The 24,217-nt window shown below is 39.8% G+C and overlaps 2 protein-coding genes across 18 annotated transcripts in view; both read right to left on the bottom strand.

The window, feature by feature from the left end:
* Positions 1–24,217, bottom strand: part of LOC146582302 (protocadherin gamma-A11-like) — a 113,626-nt gene that overhangs the window by 13,106 nt on the left and 76,303 nt on the right. Inside the window, exon 1 of one of the 9 annotated variants that reach the window (XM_085295039.1) lies at positions 20,583–23,054. The exons of 6 other annotated variants lie outside the window; for them this stretch is intronic. In XM_085295039.1, the coding sequence (XP_085151165.1) occupies positions 20,583–22,958 (2,376 nt within the window). In that variant the 5' untranslated portion in view covers positions 22,959–23,054. Of the gene's footprint in view, positions 1–1,781; positions 4,465–7,382; positions 9,924–20,582; positions 23,055–24,217 lie in introns of those variants that run through there. 2 more of the 9 variants (XM_085295031.1, XM_085295023.1) reach the window with 2 other exon arrangements.
* LOC146582303 (protocadherin gamma-C5-like) overlaps positions 1–24,217 on the bottom strand; it is a 292,403-nt gene that overhangs the window by 201,983 nt on the left and 66,203 nt on the right. The window lies entirely within an intron of this gene.

The raw sequence follows: 24,217 nt of genomic DNA, 5'->3' as shown, positions 1-24,217 counted from the left end.
GATTATGTGATTGATTAGTATTTTGATAGACAAAGTAGTTCTGACCTACAACCACTCAATTTATTCTCTATTTATTAAACACATTGTCCCAAAAGGACAGGGACAGGAGTTATTTCTACACAAAATGTTATTTATGCCAAGTCATTTGGACTTAAACAGACAGACAGACAGACAGACAGACAGACAGACAGACAGGCACGCACACACACACACACACACACACACACACACACACACACACACACACACACACAAAGTCATGAAATGAAAAGCAGAAGAAGTTATTGATGATCTCGCATGCTTGGCTTTACTTTGTTCAACATAATCCCTCTAGTGGCTGCTACGGAGCACTCCAGAATCCAGTTTATTTCCATAAGTAATGACACTAAGAGACAGATGAATCACTCTATCACTCTACTTCCTCTTGCTGAAACAGCAACACCATCCAGCAACATACACATAAATATATCCATGGCACTGCAGCTCTAGCTACAGATTAACAATAATATATCCACATATGAAAAGAACTGTGACTAAGTGATTATCCATACATCAGAGAACAGTAGCTATGACATGCTTATCTCAGATAAACAGGGAAGTCTAATATTAAAAGGTGGCAAGTCTGAGGGGAATGCAGTGGCAAAGGGCCTTTTCCCTCTCTGCACTGTTAAAAATATGACAGCTTGATACATGAGGATTCATAACGGGTTAAAATATTTCAAAAGAGAATTTGGCTTCATGGGGCATAACACAAAGGCATATATACAAAATAAAATAATCTCACAAAAAGTAGCTGGATAGGGGGATCATGCAGCTATGAAGTCTCAAACTAAATAACATTAAAACAATGCCATTTCACGATGTACAGGTTTAGTCGGTGTAAATTAAATTAAATTAAATTAAATTAAATTAAATTAAATTAAATTAAATTAAATTAAATTAAATTAAATTAAATTAAATTAAATTAAATTAAATTAAATTAAATTAATATTAGTGAACAGTGTTGTGTCAGTGGGCAAGACATTTTGTGAAGTCATATTTTCATAAGTAACTAACTTGTGTTATTCTATAACACAGGTGTCAAACTCCAGGCCTCGAGGGCCGGTGACCTGCAGATTTTAGATGTGTCATTGATCCATCACAGCTGATTTAAAAGGCTAAATGGCCCCCTCAACATGTATTGGAGTTCTCTAGAGGTCTGGTAGTGAACCAATCATTTGATTCAGGTGTGTTGACCCAGGGTGGTATCTAAAACCTGCAGGACGGACTGCAGGACACCGGCCGTCGAGACCTGGAGTTCGACACCACTGTTCTATAACATTTTTTTTTGTGCAGCTGAAAGCCTAATAAATTAAAAAATAAACAAAAGAAAAGAAATAAAAGAAAATGAAAATGAAAAATAAAGACAATAACATAAAATAAAATATAATGATGAGATGAATTGAAAAATAAAGTAAAATAACGACATAACATAAAAAAATACGAGTAAACCATAGCCAAGAAATTACGTAGCGCCAAGGAGATAGAAAAAAGCAACAGTTTTCAAACATTTTCCTACACAGAGGAAAAAAAACATTGGCCAAGTGTGTGTATAGAAACCGAATACTAAATACACTTTGCACAAAATATATTCTCTAAGTTTAACTATTGGGTAAGGAAATTATGCGAGAGTTTAAAACGATTATTTTAAATGTTAACTATTTATATTCTTTTTTGTTTGTATATTTTTATTTTTATTAAATAAAGGCTATTGATAAAATCATTGCTATATTAACTCATACCTCTGTGCACCCGTCCAGGTCTCCAAACACATCAGCAAAATCTGATGGACTTTTCTTCAGAGTCTGGTCAGCAGGCAGCGTGTCGTCATTGTATGATGTCACAAACTTAAAGTCACTGGTTCTAGAACCTGTGGTCAGGTACGCATCGTAATTGTAAGTGCTGCGTAAAGTTCCTGTGCCATCAACATCTGCGTAATTAGGAGGGAAATAACCGCTGGGGATGGCAACTGCTCCATCAAACAAAAGTCTGGGCTTTCTCCTGCGACAAAACCTCAAACCCAGGATGATGATGATGAAGGTCAGGAAAAAGGTGGACACAGACACCAGCGCGATGATCAGATAAGAGGTCAGTTTGGAATTGCTCTCATTAAAAGACAGATCCTTCAGTTCTGGCACCTCAGCCAAGTTATCAGAAATGAGTAAATACATGGAACAGGTGGCAGACAGAGAGGGCTGTCCGTTATCTTTCACTGCCACTACAAGGTTCTGTTTCATGCTGTCAGATTCAGAAATGTCCCGGTGTGTCCTGATCTCTCCGCTGTGGACACCAATGGTAAAAAGTCCCGGATCTGTGGATTTGACTATTTGATAGGACAGCCAGGCGTTCTGTCCAGAGTCTGCGTCCACCGCGATCACTTTGGACACCAGAGAGCCTCCGTGTGCAGCTTTGGGGACCAGCTCGGTCATGAAGGAATTGCCCTCTGGGGAGGGGTACAGGATCTGAGGAGAGTTGTCATTCACATCTGAGATGAACACACTCACGGTCACGTTGCTGCTGAGAGGAGGAGAACCGTTGTCTCTGGCCATCACGTGGACTTTAAAACTCCTGAACTGTTCATAATCAAACGACCTCACAGAGTGGATCACACCCGTGTCTCCGTTCACAGACAGATATGAGGACACCGGGGCACCGTTCACCTCACCAGCTAACAGAGAATAAACCACTGTACCGTTCTGTCTCCAGTCGGGGTCTCGAGCACTAATGGAACATAAAGTGGAGCCCGGTTTGTTATTCTCACTCACATATGCGTTGTACGACTGTTCCTCAAACACAGGTGGGTTGTCGTTGATGTCAGCTACAGATAACTGAACACTTTTAGAAGAGGACAGAGGTGGAGAGCCCTCGTCAGTGGCAGTGATTGTAATGTTGTAATCAGACACTAGTTCACGGTCCAGTTGTCCTGTGGTCACCAGAGAATAATAGTTTTTAATAGAAGGAACCAACTTAAAGGGGACACCCTGCTGGATGGAGCAGCGGACCTGTCGGTTATTCCCAGAGTCTCTGTCCTGCACGTTAATGATGCCCACCTCTGTACCAGGCGGGGTGTTCTCTGGTATCGGATTGGTCAGCGAGTTCAGATTAACTACAGGGGCATTGTCATTCACATCAGTGACAGCAATTATTACTTTAGCGTAGGATGACAGCCCCAGCCCATCTTTTGCTTTAACGCGTATTTCAAATGATGTAGTAGTTTCATAGTCAACAGCACCAATTACTCTTATGTCACCTACTTTACGATCAATACTAAATATCTTCTTCACTTCTTCAGTAACATGTCCAAAGTCATACGTCACATCTCCATTAACTCCCTCATCTGCATCACTTGCGCTTACTGTAATCACTACAGTGTCTAGAGGAGAGTTTTCAGGCAGGCTGGCTTTATAAACGGCTTTGCTGAACACTGGGGCGTTATCATTAGCATCCAACACAGTGACGTGTATCATTAATGTACCTGATCTCTGAGGAGATCCACCATCCAAAGCTGTGAGAATTAAATTCATTTCCTGTTGTTTTTCACGATCAAGTTCCTTTTCAAGAACGACCTCTATTGTGTTTCCATTTACAGACAGAATAAAATTTTCATTCTTTTTAAGGTTGTACTGCTGCACTGAATTTTGCCCCACATCCGCATCGTGCGCTTCTTCTATCACAAAACGAGCTCCTCTGTCAGCGGATTCTCGAATTTCTATATTAATCCGTTCTCCATTGAATTGTGGTGCGTTGTCGTTGATATCTTGAATGTGAAGGCTGATACGATGAAGCTCGAGCGGATTCCCCAGCACAAGCTCGTGTTTTAGGATACACGAAGCCTTGTCTCCACAAAGCCCCTCGCGGTCAATCCTGTCTGCAACAATCAACTCTCCGTTATTCATGTTTATGTCACAGTAGCGTTTGTCGGTTCCGTCGGTGTCGATGCGGGCTCTCCTGCTGAACAGCGCGCCCGTTTCCATCCCAAGGTCTTTGGCTATATTTCCAATAACGGATCCTCGTTTCATTTCCTCTGGTAAAGAATAGCTCATGTCTCCATGAGCGACATGGAACAAAAGAAGGAGGAAAGAAAACCGACGCGAATGAAACCCAAATATTTTCGAACCCATCATACGCGATTAGTTATTAAAATCCTGAAGAATAACGAAAAAAAAAGAAGCTGAACCCCACAACACAAATGACAACTGCAATTCTCGGGAGGTCTCTTGGGATGCCGTCCTAATTTAGTCACAAAAGCGCAAGAATGCGCGTCCACACCGCTGAATGCAGGAAATAAAAACTCATAGGGTTGGTGTTTAGCGCCACCGTGAGTTAGGTTATGCAGAAACACCTAAATAGAAAGTGTAAGCAAACGACAACAAATTTCAATTGCTTTATTTGTGCATGTACTTATCCGCGAAGTTCAAATTGAGAGAAGAGTCCTACAGTGTGCATTAGATAGAGTTTTGTTTTAAAAAAAAAAGTAGCCTGTGAGAGTACTCTGAATGTCCTTATTTGTCTTCACAAAAAGTTTTTGAAAATGTAATCTCATGTATTGTTACTAAGAGGATTCAGACCGCTTTTGTGTGCTGTGGACTGTTCTTCACATAGCGATCATCCAGTCACACTACCTTATAATCACCAACACACTTACACACAGCCAGGTAGTTAAGATAAATTTAGTAGCTACTGTATTCCAAGTGACACTATTATGATTGTTTTAGTTTTCATTCAGCATGTTATGCTAATCTGCTGTTCTGAATTAATATTTTCACACTGCTCAGTCTGGACCTAAATATTCAACCTCAGGCATTTGCCAAAAGAGAGTATGGAAACATGTTTATGTGCTTTTAGGGTGTTTAAAAAAATTAATCACTGTTTAAAACACTATAGAAATGATACCAGTTGACTATTTTTCTTTTCTACATTTTTGCCTTTGTTGCACTAAAGCCAGTGAATTATTACAAAAATATATATACAGACTCAGAGACATTCAGTTCGGTGTCTCTCTTGTTTCAATTCATTTTAAATTCCTAATAGGAAAAACATTTACAGATGCCATGATGTATATAATTCTATGCATATGCATAAAGCATGACCTCAAAATAGTCTGAAAAAATAGATCATGCATACTACTCTTTAATTATAGAAGAATCCATACTGCGCCTAGAGACTGCAGGGGCCAAACTGTTTATTAAATACACAAACTGAATGTATGTTTTCAATCAATGGCATCCTTAAAGCTTTGAGGAGACATGTGTCACATTGTATTTTCTAATGCATTTTAAAAATTGCCACAAATCCTTATGATAACATGTATTAAGGTTACTATGACACACTTGCTTATTACTACATACCTTTTTTGTTTTTAAACTATGGCGATTAAAAGTGATTACAACACCTTGCAGTACCACATACAGTGAAGGATGCCCTGAACCACACTTTGCACTACTTTGAAAAGATGAAGCAACATCCTCTCAATTAATGGCAACAGAGATACATCATACAATGTGTCACTGAGTATGACCAAGAAAGCAACTATGCTTTACATCCAGCAATTATTGTCAGAATGCAATAAGCAACCAGACAAAGCAGCAAGGCACTGACACACACACACACTGAAAAGCAATCACTTTAGATCAAGTTAATCCAAAGAACATACACAATATCATAAAAGTAAAATTAGTCTAAAATCAGTCTTTAACAGACATGTTATTTGGATTACTTGTAATAAGCGTAACAGTTTTTTTAATAACACACATCTAGACTGTATTTGTGAAAAATCAAACTCAGTTATGATAAACAATATGACCAATATTCTGGTAAAATCACAAGTTAAAGAAAAAAGTTTTTCGTGGACAGCAAAAGTCAAAGCAGGAATCTTTTCTGTTAAAACAGCGAACTCGTAATTAATGCTAAAGTAAAACAAAAGTCATTTATAAAGTGCATCTCTCAGTGCAATCACTACAGAGATCACCATGGCACAGTCACAATGGGTGCACATTGAAAAGCTGCAATTAACGCTATATATTCTTTGTATTTTTCCTCTCAAGCAAAATCTCCTTTTTACAACCACAGAAAGCAGGTGAGACTCAAATCAGCTGTCACAAAAACTCAAATAAAGACCAAGTGCACACCTGTTATAAAATATTGCTATTAATAAAGTGCAATGAAATGTGCAAAAATATAAAGACCTACATTCGGATGGTATCATCTTTCGAAGAAACACCAGTGGGAAACAATGGTATTCACATTTTCAGTCATTTAGGGGATACATCAGTGAATCTAAAAATATAATTACACAACATATTTGAGGTGCTCAAATGTAAGATGAATTGCGTTCCATCATATGACAAAAACATCTGTCCAAATCAAAGGATGAAAAATGACATCCAAAAGATTCACAGCAACACAGCAAATGTCACAAAGACTTTCAGTCTGAATCCCAGTAGAACAACATTGCAGGTGGAATACATATGAATAACATGTGCAAGCAAGCTGTTACAGCTGCTTTTTAGGCATATGTTATTTTAGATGGGCTAGACTTGAAGATGGATACAGTTTGGCACACAAATCTCATGCTGAAATGACACGTTAGCAAGAATGGCCAAAGATGTTCACTGCTAGTGTAATAATGTTGAGTTAAAGATCAAGATGTGGTTAATCAATAAGAGTAACTTACACTATGAAATGCAGCTCACATGTGTAATGGTTTTTAAGTCAACACTTAAATTCTGCAGCATTGAACCTGTTTTGCTCCAAAACACAACTAAATTGCATAAAAACAATAATAACAACACAGCTAAAGCACACCATGCCTTTTATGTATTTTTTTTCCCCAAATAGTATTATTTAATAAACGACATTAGCTTAAAGGTTAAGATTGAGGTTTTGATTATAATATGAGAATAATATTCCTGAAAAAAAGGCACTTTCACAAATTTCAATTAACAATAAATGTAGTTATAACTGACTAACAATTGAAAAATGACATGGATGGATAAAAACAAAAGTCCAAGCAAGATGCAATAATATACCTTATGTGAATGAAAATATGTCAGGACAGAATGCGAAATTACACTAAACAAGACTTAAATCTAAAGTATGAAAAATATGATCACACACCCAGTATAGAAGAATGACCATGGTGAAATTAAACCAGTTTTAGCCACTTTAAAGGAAGATAAAAATGGGAAAACTTTAAGACAACTTGAAATGTAATGAACTACCTCTTGTACGAGTCAAACAAAAGGACAATTGTGTAAAGTTGAAGTACAAACAAAAAAATGATTTTCAGGAAGGAAGTGGGCACAAGATTGAAATATAACTGGGTTACTGCCAACAGCTCATACCTCTGTGCACCCATCCAGGTCTCCAAACACATCAGCAAAGTCTGATGGACTTTTCTTCAGAGTCTGGTCAGCAGGCAGCGTGTTGTCATTGTATGATGTCACAAACTTAAAGTCACTGGTTCTTGATCCTGTGGTCAGGTACGCATCATAATTGTAAGCGCTGCGTAATGTTCCTGTGCCATCAACATCTGCGTAATTAGGAGGGAGATAACCACTGGGGATAGCAACTGCTCCATCAAACAACAGTCTGGGCTTTCTCCTACGACAAAACCTCAAACCCAGGATGATGATGATGAAGGTCAGGAAAAAGGTGGACACAGACACCAGCGCGATGATCAGATAAGAGGTCAGTTTGGAATTGCTCTCATTATAAGACAGATCCTTCAGTTCTGGTACCTCAGCCAAGTTATCAGAAATAAGTAAATACATGGAACAGGTGGCAGACAGAGAGGGCTGTCCGTTATCTTTCACTGCCACTACAAGGTTCTGTTTCATGCTGTCAGATTCAGAAATGTCCCGCTGTGTCCTGATCTCTCCGCTGTGGACACCAATAGTAAAAAGTCCCGGATCAGTGGATTTGACTATTTGATAGGACAGCCAGGCGTTCTGTCCGGAGTCCGCATCCACCGTGATCACTTTGGACACCAGAGAGCCTCCGTGTGCAGCTTTGGGGACCAGCTCGGTCATGAAGGAGTTGCCCTCTGGGGAGGGGTACAGGATCTGAGGAGAGTTGTCATTCACATCTGAGATGAACACACTCACGGTCACGTTGCTGCTGAGAGGAGGAGAACCATTGTCTCTGGCTATCACGTGGACTTTAAAACTCCTGAACTGTTCATAATCAAACGACCTCACAGCATGGATCACACCCGTGTCTCCGTTCACAGACAGATACGAGGACACCGGGGCACCGTTCACCTCACCAGCTAACAGAGAATAAACCACTGTACCGTTCTGTCTCCAGTCGGGGTCTCGAGCACTAACGGAGCATAAGGTGGAGCCCGGTTTGTTATTCTCACTCACATATGCGCTGTACGACTGTTCCTCAAACACAGGTGGGTTGTCGTTGATGTCAGCTACAGATAACTGAACAGTTTTAGAAGAGGACAGAGGTGGAGAGCCCTCGTCAGTGGCAGTGATTGTAATGTTGTAATTGGACACTAGTTCACGGTCCAGCTGTCCTGTGGTGACCAGAGAATAATAGTTTTTAATAGAAGGAACCAACTTAAAGGGGACACCCTGCTGGATGGAGCAGCGGACCTGTCGGTTATTCCCAGAGTCTCTGTCCTGCACGTTAATGATGCCCACCTCTGTATCAGGTGGGGTGTTCTCTGGTATCGGATTGGTCAGCGAGTTCAGATTAACTACAGGGGCATTGTCATTCACATCAGTGATAGAAATTATTACTTTAGCGTAGGATGACAGCCCCAGCCCATCTTTTGCTTTAACGCGTATTTCAAATGATGTAGTAGTTTCATAGTCAACAGCACCAATTACTCTTATGTCACCTACTTTACGATCAATACTAAATATCTTCTTCACTTCTTCTGTAAGATGTACAAAGTCATACGTCACATCTCCATTAACTCCCTCATCTGCATCACTTGCGCTTACTGTAATCACTACAGTGTCTAGAGGAGAGTTTTCAGGCAGGCTGGCTTTATAAACGGCTTGGCTGAACACTGGGGCGTTATCATTAGCATCCAACACAGTGACGTGTATCACTAATGTACCTGATCTCTGAGGAGATCCTCCATCCAAAGCTGTGAGAATTAAATTCATTTCCTGTTGTTTTTCACGATCAAGCTCCTTTTCAAGAACGAGCTCTCTGGTGTTTCCATTTACAGACAAAATAAAATTTTCATTCTTTTTAAGGTTGTACTGCTGCACTGAATTTTGCCCCACATCCGCATCGTGCGCTTCTTCTATCACAAAACGAGCTCCTCTGTCAGCTGACTCTTGAATTTCTATATTAATCCGTTCTTCATTGAATTGTGGTGCGTTGTCGTTGATATCTTGAATGTGAAGGCTGATACGATGAAGCTCGAGCGGATTCCCCAGCACAAGCTCGTGTTTTAGGATACACGAAGCCTTTTCTCCACAAAGCCCCTCGCGGTCAATCCTGTCTGCAACAATCAACTCTCCGTTATTCATGTTTATGTCACAGTAACGTTTGTCGGTTCCGTCGGTGTCGATGCGGGCTCTCCTGCTGGACAGCGCGCCCGTTTCCATCCCGAGGTCTTTGGCTATATTTCCAATAACGGATCCTCGTTTCATTTCCTCTGGGAAAGAATAGCTCATGTCTCCATGAGCGACATGGAACAAAAGAAGGAGGAAAGAAAACCGACGCGAATGAAACACGAATATCTTCGAATCCATCCTAAGAGATGAATTATTAAGAGGCTGAAAAATAAGAAAAAAAATGACCTGAACCCCAAAACACGACTCACAACTGCAATTCTCGGGAGGTGGCCCTAACTGAGACACAAGAGCGCAAGAATACGCGTCCACACCGATGAATACAGGAAATGAAAACTGTTAGGGCCGGTGTCTAGCGCCACCGTGAGTTAGGTTTTGCGGAAACACCTTAACACTAAATCTAAGTAGACTACAACTAATGCTCAGTGCATGATTTTTATCTTCTTTTAAAAATATATTTTTATGTAGAATAAATATGTAAAATCTCAGTTACTATAAAGGAGACAATGGGAGAAAAGAGTTTTACATTGTGAATCAGGTAAACAGTTGTAAAATCAACCAAAAAAAGAAGAAGAAAACCATTCAGTCAGTACGACAACTATAAATGTGCTTTTTTCTCTTCATAAAATTATGATATCTTTAATTGTATGTTGTTGTTGTTTCTACTAAGAGGATTCAGACTTGGCTGTGTACCTGGAACTGTTCTTCACTGCCTTGTTCTCATCACCACACACACATATGCAGGTTGTTTAGTTACACTGAGTCACTTACTGTACTCCAGGTGACTGTTTTATGTTTTTTGTCTCCATCCAGTAGATACTGCTAATTTGCTGCTCTGCATGACTGCTTTCATACTAGACCCTCTCAACCCAAAGGTCCAAATGTAGCTACGTTTATAATAAAGAATTAGTATAATAAAGAATTGCATTTATATTGCACTTTTCTAGACACTCAAAGCGCTTCACAGTTCCACTATTCATTCACTCTCACATTTACACACTGGTGGAGGCAAACGACAGTTGTATCCACAGCTTCCCTGGGACAGACTGACAGAAGCGAGTTTGCCATATCGTGCCATCAGCCCCTCTGGCCAACACCAGTAGGCAGTAGGGTGAAGTGTCTTACCCAAGGACACAGCGACCAGGACAGACAGAGCTGGGGATCGAACCGGCAAACTTCCGGTTACAACATGAGCTTCCAAACCACTGTTGCGTTTACAAGACTGGTGCAGGAAAATGTTCATGTGCTTTCAGTATGTTTTTACTCTTATGTCTACTACTGCTATGTTGATATTTTTGGGATTAAATCCTGTTATCCAGTAAGTAGGTGTCACAATTGGATTTCAGAATTACACCTAAATTTACAGTCCAATGGTTTATGGTTTCATTTGTTGCTTTTTTAAAAATTAACAAGTGTGCCATGCGGTCACCAGAGTCGCTAAAGAAATCTCAGTTGAGACAGTGCAAACTCAAGAGCTCCAATTAAACTACACACTGCCTCATTTTACAACTCATCAGTCACATGAATTAGAAATCAACTTTCACGTATTTTAAAATTAAGATCAAAGACAAAGCTGTTAAAGAAACAGTCCTACTAGTCAAGTGTGATGGAATGTGTTTAAATATAAATACCTACAAACAGATAGTAATACATGTTTGCACTCATTTAGTGTGAAAAAATATAATTATAATCTAAATTGCTATTGCTTGCAATTAAGATGAATTGCATTCCATCACTTGACAGCTACTTCTGTCCAGTGCTAAGAATATATAATGCAGCCATCAGATTACAAAATTCACCAAATTACTCAGTCTGACATATGATAGGAAAACATCACAGGTATGAGAAGTATGAAATAAATGTAGAAGTGAGCTTTTATAGATGCTTTTTGTGCATCTCCTATTTTAGATAGGAACAAATCCAGGTTGGGACATAAGTCTCATACTTAAAATGTGACATGACAGCGAGAATGGGCAAAGATCTTTATTACTACACTGATAATATTGTGCTAAAGACAAATATGTGGTTTAGCACTAAGATGAACTTACAGTATGAAATGTAGCTGACAAATATACACTACTTAAAAAGACCAGTTGTAAAATTCTGCAGCATCTGACCTTCTGTGTATCAACTAACCAGAGGTGTAGAACTACTGACAAAATATCAGTAACAACACAGCTAAAGCACTGGGCATATATTCACAAAGTGCTATTTAATAAAAAATAAATAAAAATGGTAGTACCGGAAAAAATACGATGAAAGTTTGATTACATTATACAACTATATCTTCCTAAGAGTAAAAGTTGCTCTCACAGCTTCAGATAGAGGATAAAAGTAATCGATTAGTGAAAAAACAAAACAAACAACAAATAACATGTACAGACAAATAACACTGCAAGCACGATGCAGAAATACCTATTGTGTTGATGAACAAACGTCATATGAGCTTGCAAAACTACAATAAATTGAACACACATATATAAAATATCACACTAAATCTATAAGTATGAAAGTATGAAATGTATCATGTTGAAATTAAACATATTTTAGCCACTACCAGAGAAAGACAGCTACACCTCTAGGAAACACTTTAGAGGAAAGAAGAAAATGTTAGAATTAATAAACCAACTTTTGCTCCAAGCATTTAAAAAAGAATTTTGTGATGATAAAGTTGAAGAAAACTGAACTGTTGATATTCATCTGGCACAAGATTAAAACATGACTTGCTTATTGCGAAGGGGCCATACCTCTGAGCACCCATCCAGGTCTCCAAAGACATCAGCAAAATCTGATGGACTTTTCTTCAGAGTCTGGTCAGCAGGGAGCGTGTTGTCATTGTATGATGTCACAAACTTAAAGTCACTGGTTCTTGAACCTGTGGTCAGGTATGCATCATAATTGTAAGCACTGCGTAAAGTTCCTGTGCCATCAACATCTGCGTAATTAGGAGGGAGATAACCACTGGGGATGGCAACTGCTCCGTCAAACAACAGTCTGGGCTTTCTCCTGCGACAAAACCTCAAACCCAGGATGATGATGATGAAGGTCAGGAAAAAGGTGGACACAGACACCAGCGCGATGATCAGATAAGAGGTCAGTTTGGAATTGCTCTCATTATAAGACAGATCCTTCAGTTCTGGTACCTCAGCCAAGTTATCAGAAATAAGTAAATACATGGAACAGGTGGCAGACAGAGAGGGCTGTCCGTTATCTTTCACTGCCACTACAAGGTTCTGTTTCATGCTGTCAGATTCAGAAATGTCCCGCTGTGTCCTGATCTCTCCGCTGTGGACACCAATAGTAAAAAGTCCCGGATCTGTGGATTTGACTATTTGATAGGACAGCCAGGCGTTCTGTCCGGAGTCTGCGTCCACCGCGATCACTTTTGACACCAAAGAGCCTCCGTGTGCAGCTTTGGGGACCAGCTCGGTCATGAAGGAATTGCCCTCTGGGGAGGGGTACAGGATCTGAGGAGAGTTGTCATTCACATCTGAGATGAACACACTCACGGTCACGTTGCTGCTGAGAGGAGGAGAACCATTGTCTCTGGCCATCACATGGACTTTGAAGCTCCTAAACTGTTCATAATCAAATGACCTCACAGCGTGGATCACACCCGTATCTCCGTTCACAGACAGATAGGAGGACACCGGGGCACCGTTCACCTCACCAGCTAACAGAGAATAAACCACTGTACCGTTCTGTCTCCAGTCGGGGTCTCGAGCAGTAACGGAACATAAAGTGGAGCCCGGTTTGTTATTCTCACTCACATATGCGCTGTACGACTGTTCCTCAAACACTGGTGGGTTGTCGTTGATATCAGCTACAGATAACTGAACAGTTTTAGAAGAGGACAGAGGTGGAGAGCCCTCGTCAGTGGCAGTGATTGTAATGTTGTAACCAGACACTAGTTCACGGTCCAGTTGTCCTGTGGTCACCAGAGAATAATAGTTTTTAATAGAAGGAACCAACTTAAAGGGGACACCCTGCTGGATGGAGCAGCGGACCTGTCGGTTATTCTCAGAGTCTCTGTCCTGCATGTTAATGATGCCCACCTCTGTACCAGGTGGGGTGTTCTCTGGTATCAGATTGGTCAGTGACTTCAGATTAACTACAGGAGCGTTGTCATTCACATCAGTGATAGAAATTATTACTTTAGCGTAGGATGACAGCCCCAGCCCATCTTTTGCTTTTACGCGTATTTCAAATGATGTAGTAGTTTCATAGTCAACAACACCAATTACTCTTATGTCACCTACTTTACGATCAATACTAAATATCTTCTTCACTTCTTCAGTAACATGTCCAAAGTCATACGTCACATCCCCATTAACTCCCTCATCTGCATCACTTGCGCTTACTGTAATCACTACAGTGTCTAAATGAGAGTTTTCAGGCAGGCTGGCTTTATAAACGGCTTGGCTGAACACTGGGGCGTTATCATTAGAATCCAACACGGTGACGTGTATTACTAATGTACCTGATCTCTGAGGAGATCCACCATCTAAAGCTGTGAGAATTAAATTCATTTCCTGTTGTTTTTCACGATCGAGCTCTTTTTCAAGAACGACCTCTATTGTGTTTCCATTTACAGACAAAATAAAATTTTCATTCTTTTTAAGGTTGTACTGCTGCACTGAATTTTGCCCCACATCCGCATCCTGCGCTTCTTCTATCACAAAACGAGCTCCTCTGTCAGCTGACTCCTGAATTTCTATATTAATCCGTTCTCCATTGAATTGTGGTGCATTGTCATTGATATCTTGAATGTGAAGGCTGATACGATGAAGCTCGAGCGGATTCTCCAGCACAAGCTCGTGTTTTAGGATGCACGAAGCCTTGTCTCCACAAAGCCCCTCGCGGTCAATCCTGTCTGCAACAATCAGCTCTCCGTTATTCATGTTTATGTCACAGTAACGTTCGTCGGTTCCGTCGGCGTCGATGCGGGCTCTCCTGCTGAACAGCGCGCCCGTTTCCATCCCGAGGTCTTTGGCTATATTTCCAATAACGGATCCTCGTTTCATTTCCTCTGGGAAAGAATAGCTCATGTCTCCATGAGCGACATGGAACAAAAGAAGGAGGAAAGAAAACTCACGCGAATGAAACACGAATATCTTCGAATCCATCATAATAGATGAGTTATTAAGAAGCTGAAAAATAAAATAAAAAATGACCTGAACCCCAAAACACAAATGACAACTGCAATTCTCGGGAGGTCGCCCTAATGTTAACACAAGAGCGCAAAAATGCGCGTCCACACCGATGAATACAGGAAATGAAAACTGTTAGGGCTGGGGTTTAGCGCCACCGTGAGTTAGGTTATGCGGAAACACCTTAACACTAAATCTAAGCAAACTACAACTAATATTTCGTGCATGATTTTTATCTTCTTTTTAAAAAAAGTATTTTTATGTAGAATAAATATGCAAAACTTCAGTTACTATAAAGGAGACAATGGGAGAAAAGAGTTTTACATTGTGAATCAAGTAAACAGTTGTAAAATCAACCAAAAGAAGAAGAAGACAACTATAAATGTGCTTATTTCTCTTCATAAAATTATGATATCTTTAATTGTATGTTGTTGTTGTTTCTACTAAGAGGATTCAGACTTGGCTGTGTGCCTGGAACTGTTCTTCACATAGTGATCACTGCCTTGTTCTCATCACCACAGACACATGCAGGTTGTTTAGTTACACTGAGTCAGTTACTGTACTCCAGGTGACTGTTTTATGCTTTTTGTCTCCATCCAGTAGATACTGCTAATCTGCTGCTCTGCATAACTATTTTCATACTAGACCCTCTCAACCCAAAGTTTCAAATGTAGCTACGTGTATAAAGCTGGTGCAGGGCAATGTTTATGTGCTTTCAGTATGTTTTTGCTCTTATGTTTAGTATTGCTATGTTGATATTTTTGGGATTAAATCCTGTTATCCAGTAAGCAGGAGTCGCATTTGGATTTCAGAATTACACCTAAATTTACAGTCCAATGATCTATGGTTTCATTTGTTGCTTTTTTAAAAAATTAACAAGTGTGCCATGCGGTCACCAGAGTCGCTAAAGAAATCTCAGTTGAGACAGTGCAAACTCAAGAGCTCCAATTAAACTACACACTGCCTCATTTTACAACTCATCAGTCACATGAATTAGAAATCAACTTTCACGTATTTTAAAATTAAGATCAAAGACAAAGCTGTTAAAGAAACAGTCCTACTAGTCAAGTGTGATGGAATGTGTTTAAATATAAATACCTACAGACAGACAGTACCCCCCCCCCTCCCCACTGGGCAATAATGGTATACATGTTTTCACTTCCTTAGTGTGAAAAAAAATGTAATTATAATGTAAATTGCTATTGCTTGCAATTAAGATGAAATGCATTTCATCATTTGACAGCTACTTTTGTCCAGTGCTAAGAATATATAATGCAGCCATCAGATTACAAAATTTCACAAAATTACTGTCTGACATGTGGTAGGAAAACATCACAGGTATGAGAAGTATGAAATAAATGTAGAAGTGAGCTTTTATAGATGCTTTTTGTGCATCTCCTATTTTAGATAAGGCAGACATAGGAACAAATCCAGGTTGGGACATAAGACTCATACTGAAAATGTGACATGATAGCAAGCATGGGCAAAGATCTTTATTCAGTGTTGAGCAAGTTACTTTGAAAATGTAATTAATTATAGTTACTAGTTACTTCTTCAAAAAAGTAACTGAGTTAGTAACTGAGTTACAAGATTCTAAAAGTAATTAATTACTTGAAAAGTAACTATTGCGTTACTTGAAAAAAAATGTTTAATCCTCTGGGGTCCAGGGTAAATACGCCATTTTTAACTACTTTTGATTTTCCATCTACATTTCACCTTTAAAAACTATTTACTTTGCCGTGTTTGGTTTCATTCTTTTCGGCACAAACTCACGTGTTTGAATTTACAGTTATGTTTTCATTTTGAAATACTGTATTAACACAATTGATCTAAAATCAGACAAAAACATAAAATCCAAGTAGAAAAAGTTCTATTTTTACGGTAACAACCACAAACATGTTTAATGAATCATATTTCACAACTTTAAATGCAAATATAAATTGTTAATTTTAAAATCATAAGCACAAGTTTTGCAAACAACAAAGTTATTTGCAGCCATTTACCTTTTACCCTTTGTTATAACCATTTCAAACTACATAACAATCAGGTGTTCTGTATTCAATAAGACGCCACACAAATTATTTGTGACACTCCAATAATTTCTGTCCACTATAAAGGAGAACATCACAGCCTGATACCTGCAGGTCTGACAGCAGGAGGTGTATCACTCGTGTTTTCTACGTGGAGACAGCAGTCGCCTCATTGTTCTGACACACAACACAAAACTATCCACAACACTACACATGAACTACACAAGACAACACATTGACTACATACTTTAAACACGCTAAACGTCACAAATCTCTCACATCTCAAAACTCGCTCTCTCTCTTTTTCTGCTGTCTTTCTTTTTCTTTCGCTCTGTCTCGCTGTCACTCCTAAAACTTCCCCCTCTTCCTAAACAACCAAATGTCATGTTGCCATATCACTTTTGATTGGTCGACATGGTGCAATTTTCCACCAACACCAACGGTCTTTTTAATTTTTTTAGGTCTTAAGCAGAGAGTGCTTGCTAGCGCCATCCTTAGACAGTAAACGTGACGAAACTATACAGGAAAAAACACTGCGTATATATTTTTTATCATGACTCCGGTTTTATGTGGCCTATCAACACAATTTAAAAACTGGTATATATCACCTTGTTGCTTTGTCATCTTTAAGTAGTCATGTGACCTGCTTACCATGACTACTTTATTCTTCCTCAGTCAAACAGCAGCACTAATGCGATTGTTTTACCCCCTTAGCTCCAGGTGTTGTGCCAGAAAGTGATTGCCACCCGCAGGAGCGCACGGGGCTGCTTAAAGCTGTAGCGCCCAGATTACTTATGTAGACAGCTACTTCCGTGCAACTGATATAAGGCTGAAGACAGATTCAACCGTGTTTGTTGAAAAATAGTAACGTGACTGCACCGCATGTTCTTGTTAGTAACGGTAACGGCGTTGTAACGATAGAAATAGTAATTAGTTAGACTCATTACTGAAAAAAGTAAAGCCGGTAATAACGCTGTTACTTGTATCGCCTTTATTCCCATCACTGTCTTTATTACTACACTGATAATATTGTGCTAAAGATAAATATGTGCTTTAGCATTGAGATAAACTTACAGTATGACATGTAGCTGACAAATATACACTACTTGAAAAGACCAACTGTAAAATTCTGCAGCATCTGACCTTCTGTGTATCAACAAACCAGAGGAGTAGAACTACTGATAAAATATCAGTAACAACACAGCTAAAGCACTGGGCATATATATATCCAAATTATTATGCAAATGATATTTTTCTCTGATTTTCCTAAATAGTCGATTCAAATGACAGTCAGCATAATTTTCGAGTCATCAGCCATTAAAGTATAATTCAAATGTTACTCAACAAAACTGCCAATGAAAACAGTATGTTTTTCAAAAATAAAAAACTTAAAATGGACTGTTCCAAATTATTATGCACACAGATTTTCAAAACATTTTATAGGTTGTAGAGAATTGAAAATGGTCATTTGTTGAATTTGCAGCATTAGTAGATACATTTTACTGAAATCAAAAGCTATTTCAATCAAAAATGTTACGGCCCTAAAAGGGCCTCTCTCTCCTGAAGGTGCCTGTGTGGGCGTGTCCTACTACCTCCTCTGCCTGAGGTGCCACCTTCCCTCCTGTACAGCTGTCTCCCATCAGCAATTAAGGGTATTTAAGCCCAGAGCAGGGTGAGCTCTGGGCCAGAGTGCCATTTTGTGTGGGTACAGCTAGTGAGCTGAGTGTTTGCGGTGTTTCCAGCTAGTGAGCTGAGTGTTTGCGGTGTTTCCAGCTAGTGAGCTGAGTGTTTGCGGTGTTTCCAGCTAGTGAGCTGAGTGTTTGCGGTGTTTCCAGCTAGTGAGCTGAGTGTTTGCGGTGTTTCCAGCTAGTGAGCTGAGTGTTTGCGGTGTTTCCAGCTAGTGAGCTGAGTGTTTGCGGTGTTTCAAGCTAGTGAGCTGAGTGTTTGCGGTGTTTCCAGCTAGTGAGCTGAGTGTTTGCGGTTTCCAGCTAGTGAGCTGTGTTTTGTGGTTTCCAGCTAGTGAGCTTTGTTTTCCGGTTTCCAGCTAGTGAGCTGTGTTTTGCGGTTTCCAGCTAGTGAGCTGTGTTTTCCTTTAGTTGAATTACTTCAATAAAACTGTTTTATTTAACTGTTTCGCCTCCTTGACTCCTTTTTCTGACCCGGTTACTTTTGTTACTTCCCCTTTAACGCCTAGACACCCCCCCCCCCCCCCCCCCAGGGGAACGTAACAAAAAAATCCTTAACAGGTCAAGTTATATATTAACATAGGACCCCTTATTTGATAGCAGTTTTACAATTCTTGCATCCATGGAACTTGAGTTTTTGGAAAGTTTCTACTTGAATGTCTTTGCAGGATGTCAGAATAGCCTCGCAGAGCTGCTGTTTGGATGTGAACTGCCTCCCACCCTCATATTTTTTTTGTTTGAGCAGCCAATTATGCAGAGGTGTTACTTGTAGCATAAGATGGTGCATTGTCTTGCATGAAGATGGTTTTGTTGCAGAAGGCACAGTTCTTCTCTTTCTACCATGGAAGAGAGTGGTCAGTCAGAAACTCCAACACGTCCTTGCTGACGTTGCAACCAACCATCCACCACTGCATCCATCTGGATCATCCAGGGTTGCAATGCACTCATCAGTGAACAGGACTATTTGAAAATTAGTCTTTTTGTAGTTCTGGGCTCAGTGCAGCCATTTCTGCTTGTGAGCATTGGTTAGCAGTGGCCAAATATAAGGTTTATGGACAATTGCAAGTCTCTGGAGGATACTACACCTTGATGTTCGCAGGGCTCCAGCGGCACCAGCAGCTTCAAATATGTGTTTGCTGCTTTGTAATGGCCTTTTAGCAGCTGCTCTCTTAATCTGATGTATTTGTCTGGCTGAAACCTTCCTTATTGTGCCTTTATCTGCACGAACCCATGTGTGCTCTGACTCACCCACATTATGGTGATCACGCTTAAGTTTTGTAAAATATCTAAGGTTTTCGTTATGTGTCCAAGGCATTCAACTATTTCATGCTTTTCAGCAACAGAGAGATCAGTTTTCCTTCCTATATTGCTTGAAAATCGTGGTGTGCTTAATAATGTGGAACATCCTTCTTTAGTAGTTTTTCCTTCATTTGGACTCACCAGGCAAACTAATGATCATAGGTGTCCGAGAATGATTTCAATCAACCAAAGAGCCCTGAGACACAATTCCATCCATGGGTTTAATTGAAAATCAACTTATTTAATTTTTATGACACTTAAACACAATTTGCATAATAATTTGGAACGTGGTGTATTCACAATGTGTAATTTAATAAATGGCAGTAGGGGAAAAATAAGATGAAAGTTTGATAACATTATACAACTATATCTTCCTAAGAGTAAAAGTTGCTCTCACAGGTTCAGATAGAGGATAAAAGTAATCGATTAGTTAAAAAAACAAAAACAAACAACAAATAACATATACAGACAAAAAAAACCACCGCAAGCACGATGCAGAAATATCTATTGTGTTGATGAACATACATCATATGAGCTTGCAAAACTACAATAAATTGAACACACACAAATAACATATCACACTAAATCTATGAGTATGAAAGCATGAAATTTATCATGTTGAAATCAAGCATATTTTAGCCACTACCAGAGAAAGACAGCTACACCTCTAGGAAACACTTTAGAGGAAAGAAGAAAATGTTAGAATTAATAAACCAGTTTTCGCTCCAAGCATTTAAAGAAACAAATTTGTGATGATAAAGTAGAAGAAAACTGAATTGTTGATTTTCATCTGGCACAAGATTAAAACATGACTTGCTTATTGCGAAGGGGACATACCTCTGAGCACCCATCCAGGTCTCCAAAGGCATCAGCAAAATCTGATGGACTTTTCTTCAGAGTCTGGTCAGCAGGCAGCGTGTTGTCATTGTATGATGTCACAAACTTAAAGTCACTGGTTCTAGATCCTGTGGTCAGGTACGCATCATAATTGTAAGCACTGCGTAAAGTTCCTGTGCCATCAACATCTGCGTAATTAGGAGGGAGATAACCACTGGGGATGGCAACTGCTCCATCAAATAACAGTCTGGGCTTTCTCCTGCGACAAAACCTCAAACCCAGGATGATGATGATAAAAGTCAGGAAAAACGTGGACACAGAAACCAGCGCGATGATCAGATAAGAGGTCAGTTTGGAATTGCTCTCATTATAAGACAGGTCCTTCAGTTCTGGTACCTCAGCCAAGTTATCAGAAATAAGTAAATACATGGAACAGGTGGCAGACAGAGAGGGCTGTCCGTTATCTTTCACTGCCACTACAAGGTTCTGTTTCATGCTGTCAGATTCAGAAATGTCCCGCTGTGTCCTGATCTCTCCGCTGTGGACACCAATAGTAAAAAGTCCCGGATCAGTGGATTTGACTATTTGATAGGACAGCCAAGCGTTCTGTCCGGAGTCTGCGTCCACCGCGATCACTTTGGACACCAAAGAGCCTCCGTGTGCAGCTTTGGGGACCAGTTCGGTCATGAAGGAGTTGCCCTCTGGGGAGGGGTACAGGATCTGAGGAGAGTTGTCATTCACATCTGAGATGAACACACTCACGGTCACGTTGCTGCTTAGAGGAGGAGAGCCGTTGTCTCTGGCTATCACGTGGACTTTAAAACTCCTGAACTGTTCGTAATCAAACGACCTCACAGCATGGATCACACCCGTGTCTCCGTTCACAGACAGATACGAGGACACCGGGGCACCGTTCACCTCACCAGCTAACAGAGAATAAACCACTGTACCGTTCTGTCTCCAGTCGGGGTCTCGAGCACTAACGGAACATAAAGTGGAGCCCGGTTTGTTATTCTCACTCACATATGCGCTGTACGACTGCTCCTCAAACACAGGTGGGTTGTCGTTGATGTCAGCTACAGATAACTGAACACTTTTAGAAGAGGACAGAGGTGGAGAGCCCTCGTCAGTGGCAGTGATTGTAATGTTGTAATTGGACACTAGTTCACGGTCCAGCTGTCCTGTCGTGACCAGAGAATAATAGTTTTTAATAGAAGGAACCAACTTAAAGGGAACACCCTGCTGGATGGAGCAGCGGACCTGTCCATTAGTTTCGGAGTCTCTGTCCTGCACGTTAATGATGCCCACCTCTGTACCAGGTGGGGTGTTCTCTGGTATCGGATTGGTCAGTGATTTCAGATTAACTACAGGGGCGTTGTCATTCACATCAGTGATAGAAATCATTACTTTAGCGTAGGATAACAGGCCTAGCCCATCTTTTGCTTTAACGCGTATTTCAAATGATGTAGTAGTTTCATAGTCAACAACACCAATTACTCTTATGTCACCTACTTTACGATCAATACTAAATATCTTCTTCACTTCATCAGTAACATGTCCAAAGTCATACGTCACATCTCCATTAACTCCCTCATCTGCATCACTTGCGCTTACTGTAATCACTACAGTGTCTAAATGAGAGTTTTCAGGCAGGCTGGCTTTATAAACGGCTTGGCTGAACACTGGGGCGTTATCATTAGCATCCAACACAGTGACGTGTATTACTAATGTACCTGATCTCTGAGGAGATCCACCATCTAAAGCTGTGAGAATTAAATTCATTTCCTGTTGTTTTTCACGATCAAGCTCTTTTTCAAGAACGAGCTCTATTGTGTTTCCATTTACAGACAAAATAAAAATTTCATTCTTTTTAAGGTTGTACTGCTGCACTGAATTTTGCCCCACATCCGCATCGTGTGCTTCTTCTATCACAAAACGAGCTCCTCTCACAGCCGATTCTTGAATTTCTATATTAATCCGTTCTTCATTGAATTGTGGTGCGTTGTCATTGATATCTTGAATGTGAAGGCTGATACGATGAAGCTCGAGCGGATTCTCGAGCACAAGCTCGTGTTTTAGGATGCACGAAGCCTTTTCTCCACAAAGCCCCTCGCGGTCAATCCTGTCTGCAGCAATCAGCTCTCCGTTACTCTTGTTTATGTCACAGTAACGTTTGTCGGTTCCGTCGGCGTCGATGCGGGCTCTCCTGCTGGACAGCGCGCCCGTTTCCATCCCGAGGTCTTTGGCTATATTTCCAATAACGGATCCTCGTTTCATTTCCTCTGGGAAAGAATAGCTCATGTCTCCATGAGCAACATGCAGCTGAAGGAGGAAACAAATGTTCCAAGCCTGAAACACGATAAAATTCAATTCCATCTTCAATGATACGCCTCTAATATGTTAAAGCAATAACGCAGCAAAGATAGCACACAACTATGACAGAAATAGGAACTGCAATTCAGCGCGTCTCGGGCTAAACCTAGAGCAGGCAGCGGGCGTGCAAGACAGAAAGTCCACAAAGAAAAGAGGAATTCAGTCTTTTAGAGCTGGTGTATAGCGACACCGTGAGTTCAAAAATGACACTGACCCAGGCTTATCCAAGTTAAATGCCTAAATGCACTCAATAGATGCTGCAAGATCGGAGTGTTTTATTTTAATACTGTGGAGGTATGTAATAACGACAGAAGACGTTTAGTGACTATATTATTACGTAATGGCATATGGCATAAATCTATGTCTGTAGGGCCTAGAAATACTAATATCACTATATGTTTACGACTGAACAACAAACTGTGGGTTCCCCCTCTTTGTAGCCTTTCGGAAATCAGCCTAATTGTGTATTAACAAAAAATTAATGTTGCTGGTTCCAACGTAATGACACGCATTGAGTTTACCTATTTAAATTATGACCAAGGTTAACGTTGTTAATGTCCCATAGGACACAAAGCACAGAAAAAATAAAATAAAATTGGAAATTACATGAAAAATCAAGACAGAAAGATTAAAAAACCCATATTATCCAAGTTCAGTATACTAACATCAAACTGAATTTTTATGACTGCTTAAAAAAACCTATTTAAAAAAAAGTACATTGAAAAGGAAACTGGCTGATGCACCTGTTTCTTTTCTTCTCAGACAAAAGAAAATTAATGTTTTTTTGTTTGTTTGTTTTAAATAACTGAATCAAGACTGAGGATGCAGTCTGAAATTTAGTATCCTTTCATAATAAACTAGTTTTGTGTTAGCAACTAAGCAATTATTCAGTAAATTTTTCTGTTGGAAGTCAGATTTCTTTCAGTTGTATCCCAGCTACTATTGCATGCATTAAGGTGAAATTTATGTGGATTTTACTGAGTCATCTGGACTTTTTAAAATAAACTAACAAATTCCCTGCAGCCTTTGCTAATCTCATAAATGTGATGTTACTTCAAATTTACATTAGGCCAGAATTTACTTATTAGTACTGTGATTTTGAGGTAATATCAGAACTGAGTAAAAGTGTCACAAGTCAGACTGAAATTCTAAAACAAAGTGGGCATTTAACTGCACTGAATTGTTGCTAGGCTGAATGTTTTTCTAGAACAGTTAACTACACTCAAAACCACTTTGAACTAGATGTTAACAAGTTGCATATG

This window comes from Mchenga conophoros, linkage group LG2 (assembly GCF_057382185.1).
Source record: "Mchenga conophoros isolate Kocher_MC1m ecotype Shallow Benthic linkage group LG2, M_conophoros_male_GT1.1, whole genome shotgun sequence".
NCBI lineage: Eukaryota > Metazoa > Chordata > Actinopteri > Cichliformes > Cichlidae > Mchenga > Mchenga conophoros.
The sequence above is the reverse complement of the archived record's forward strand: the minus strand, read 5'-3'. Positions and strand labels throughout refer to the sequence as shown.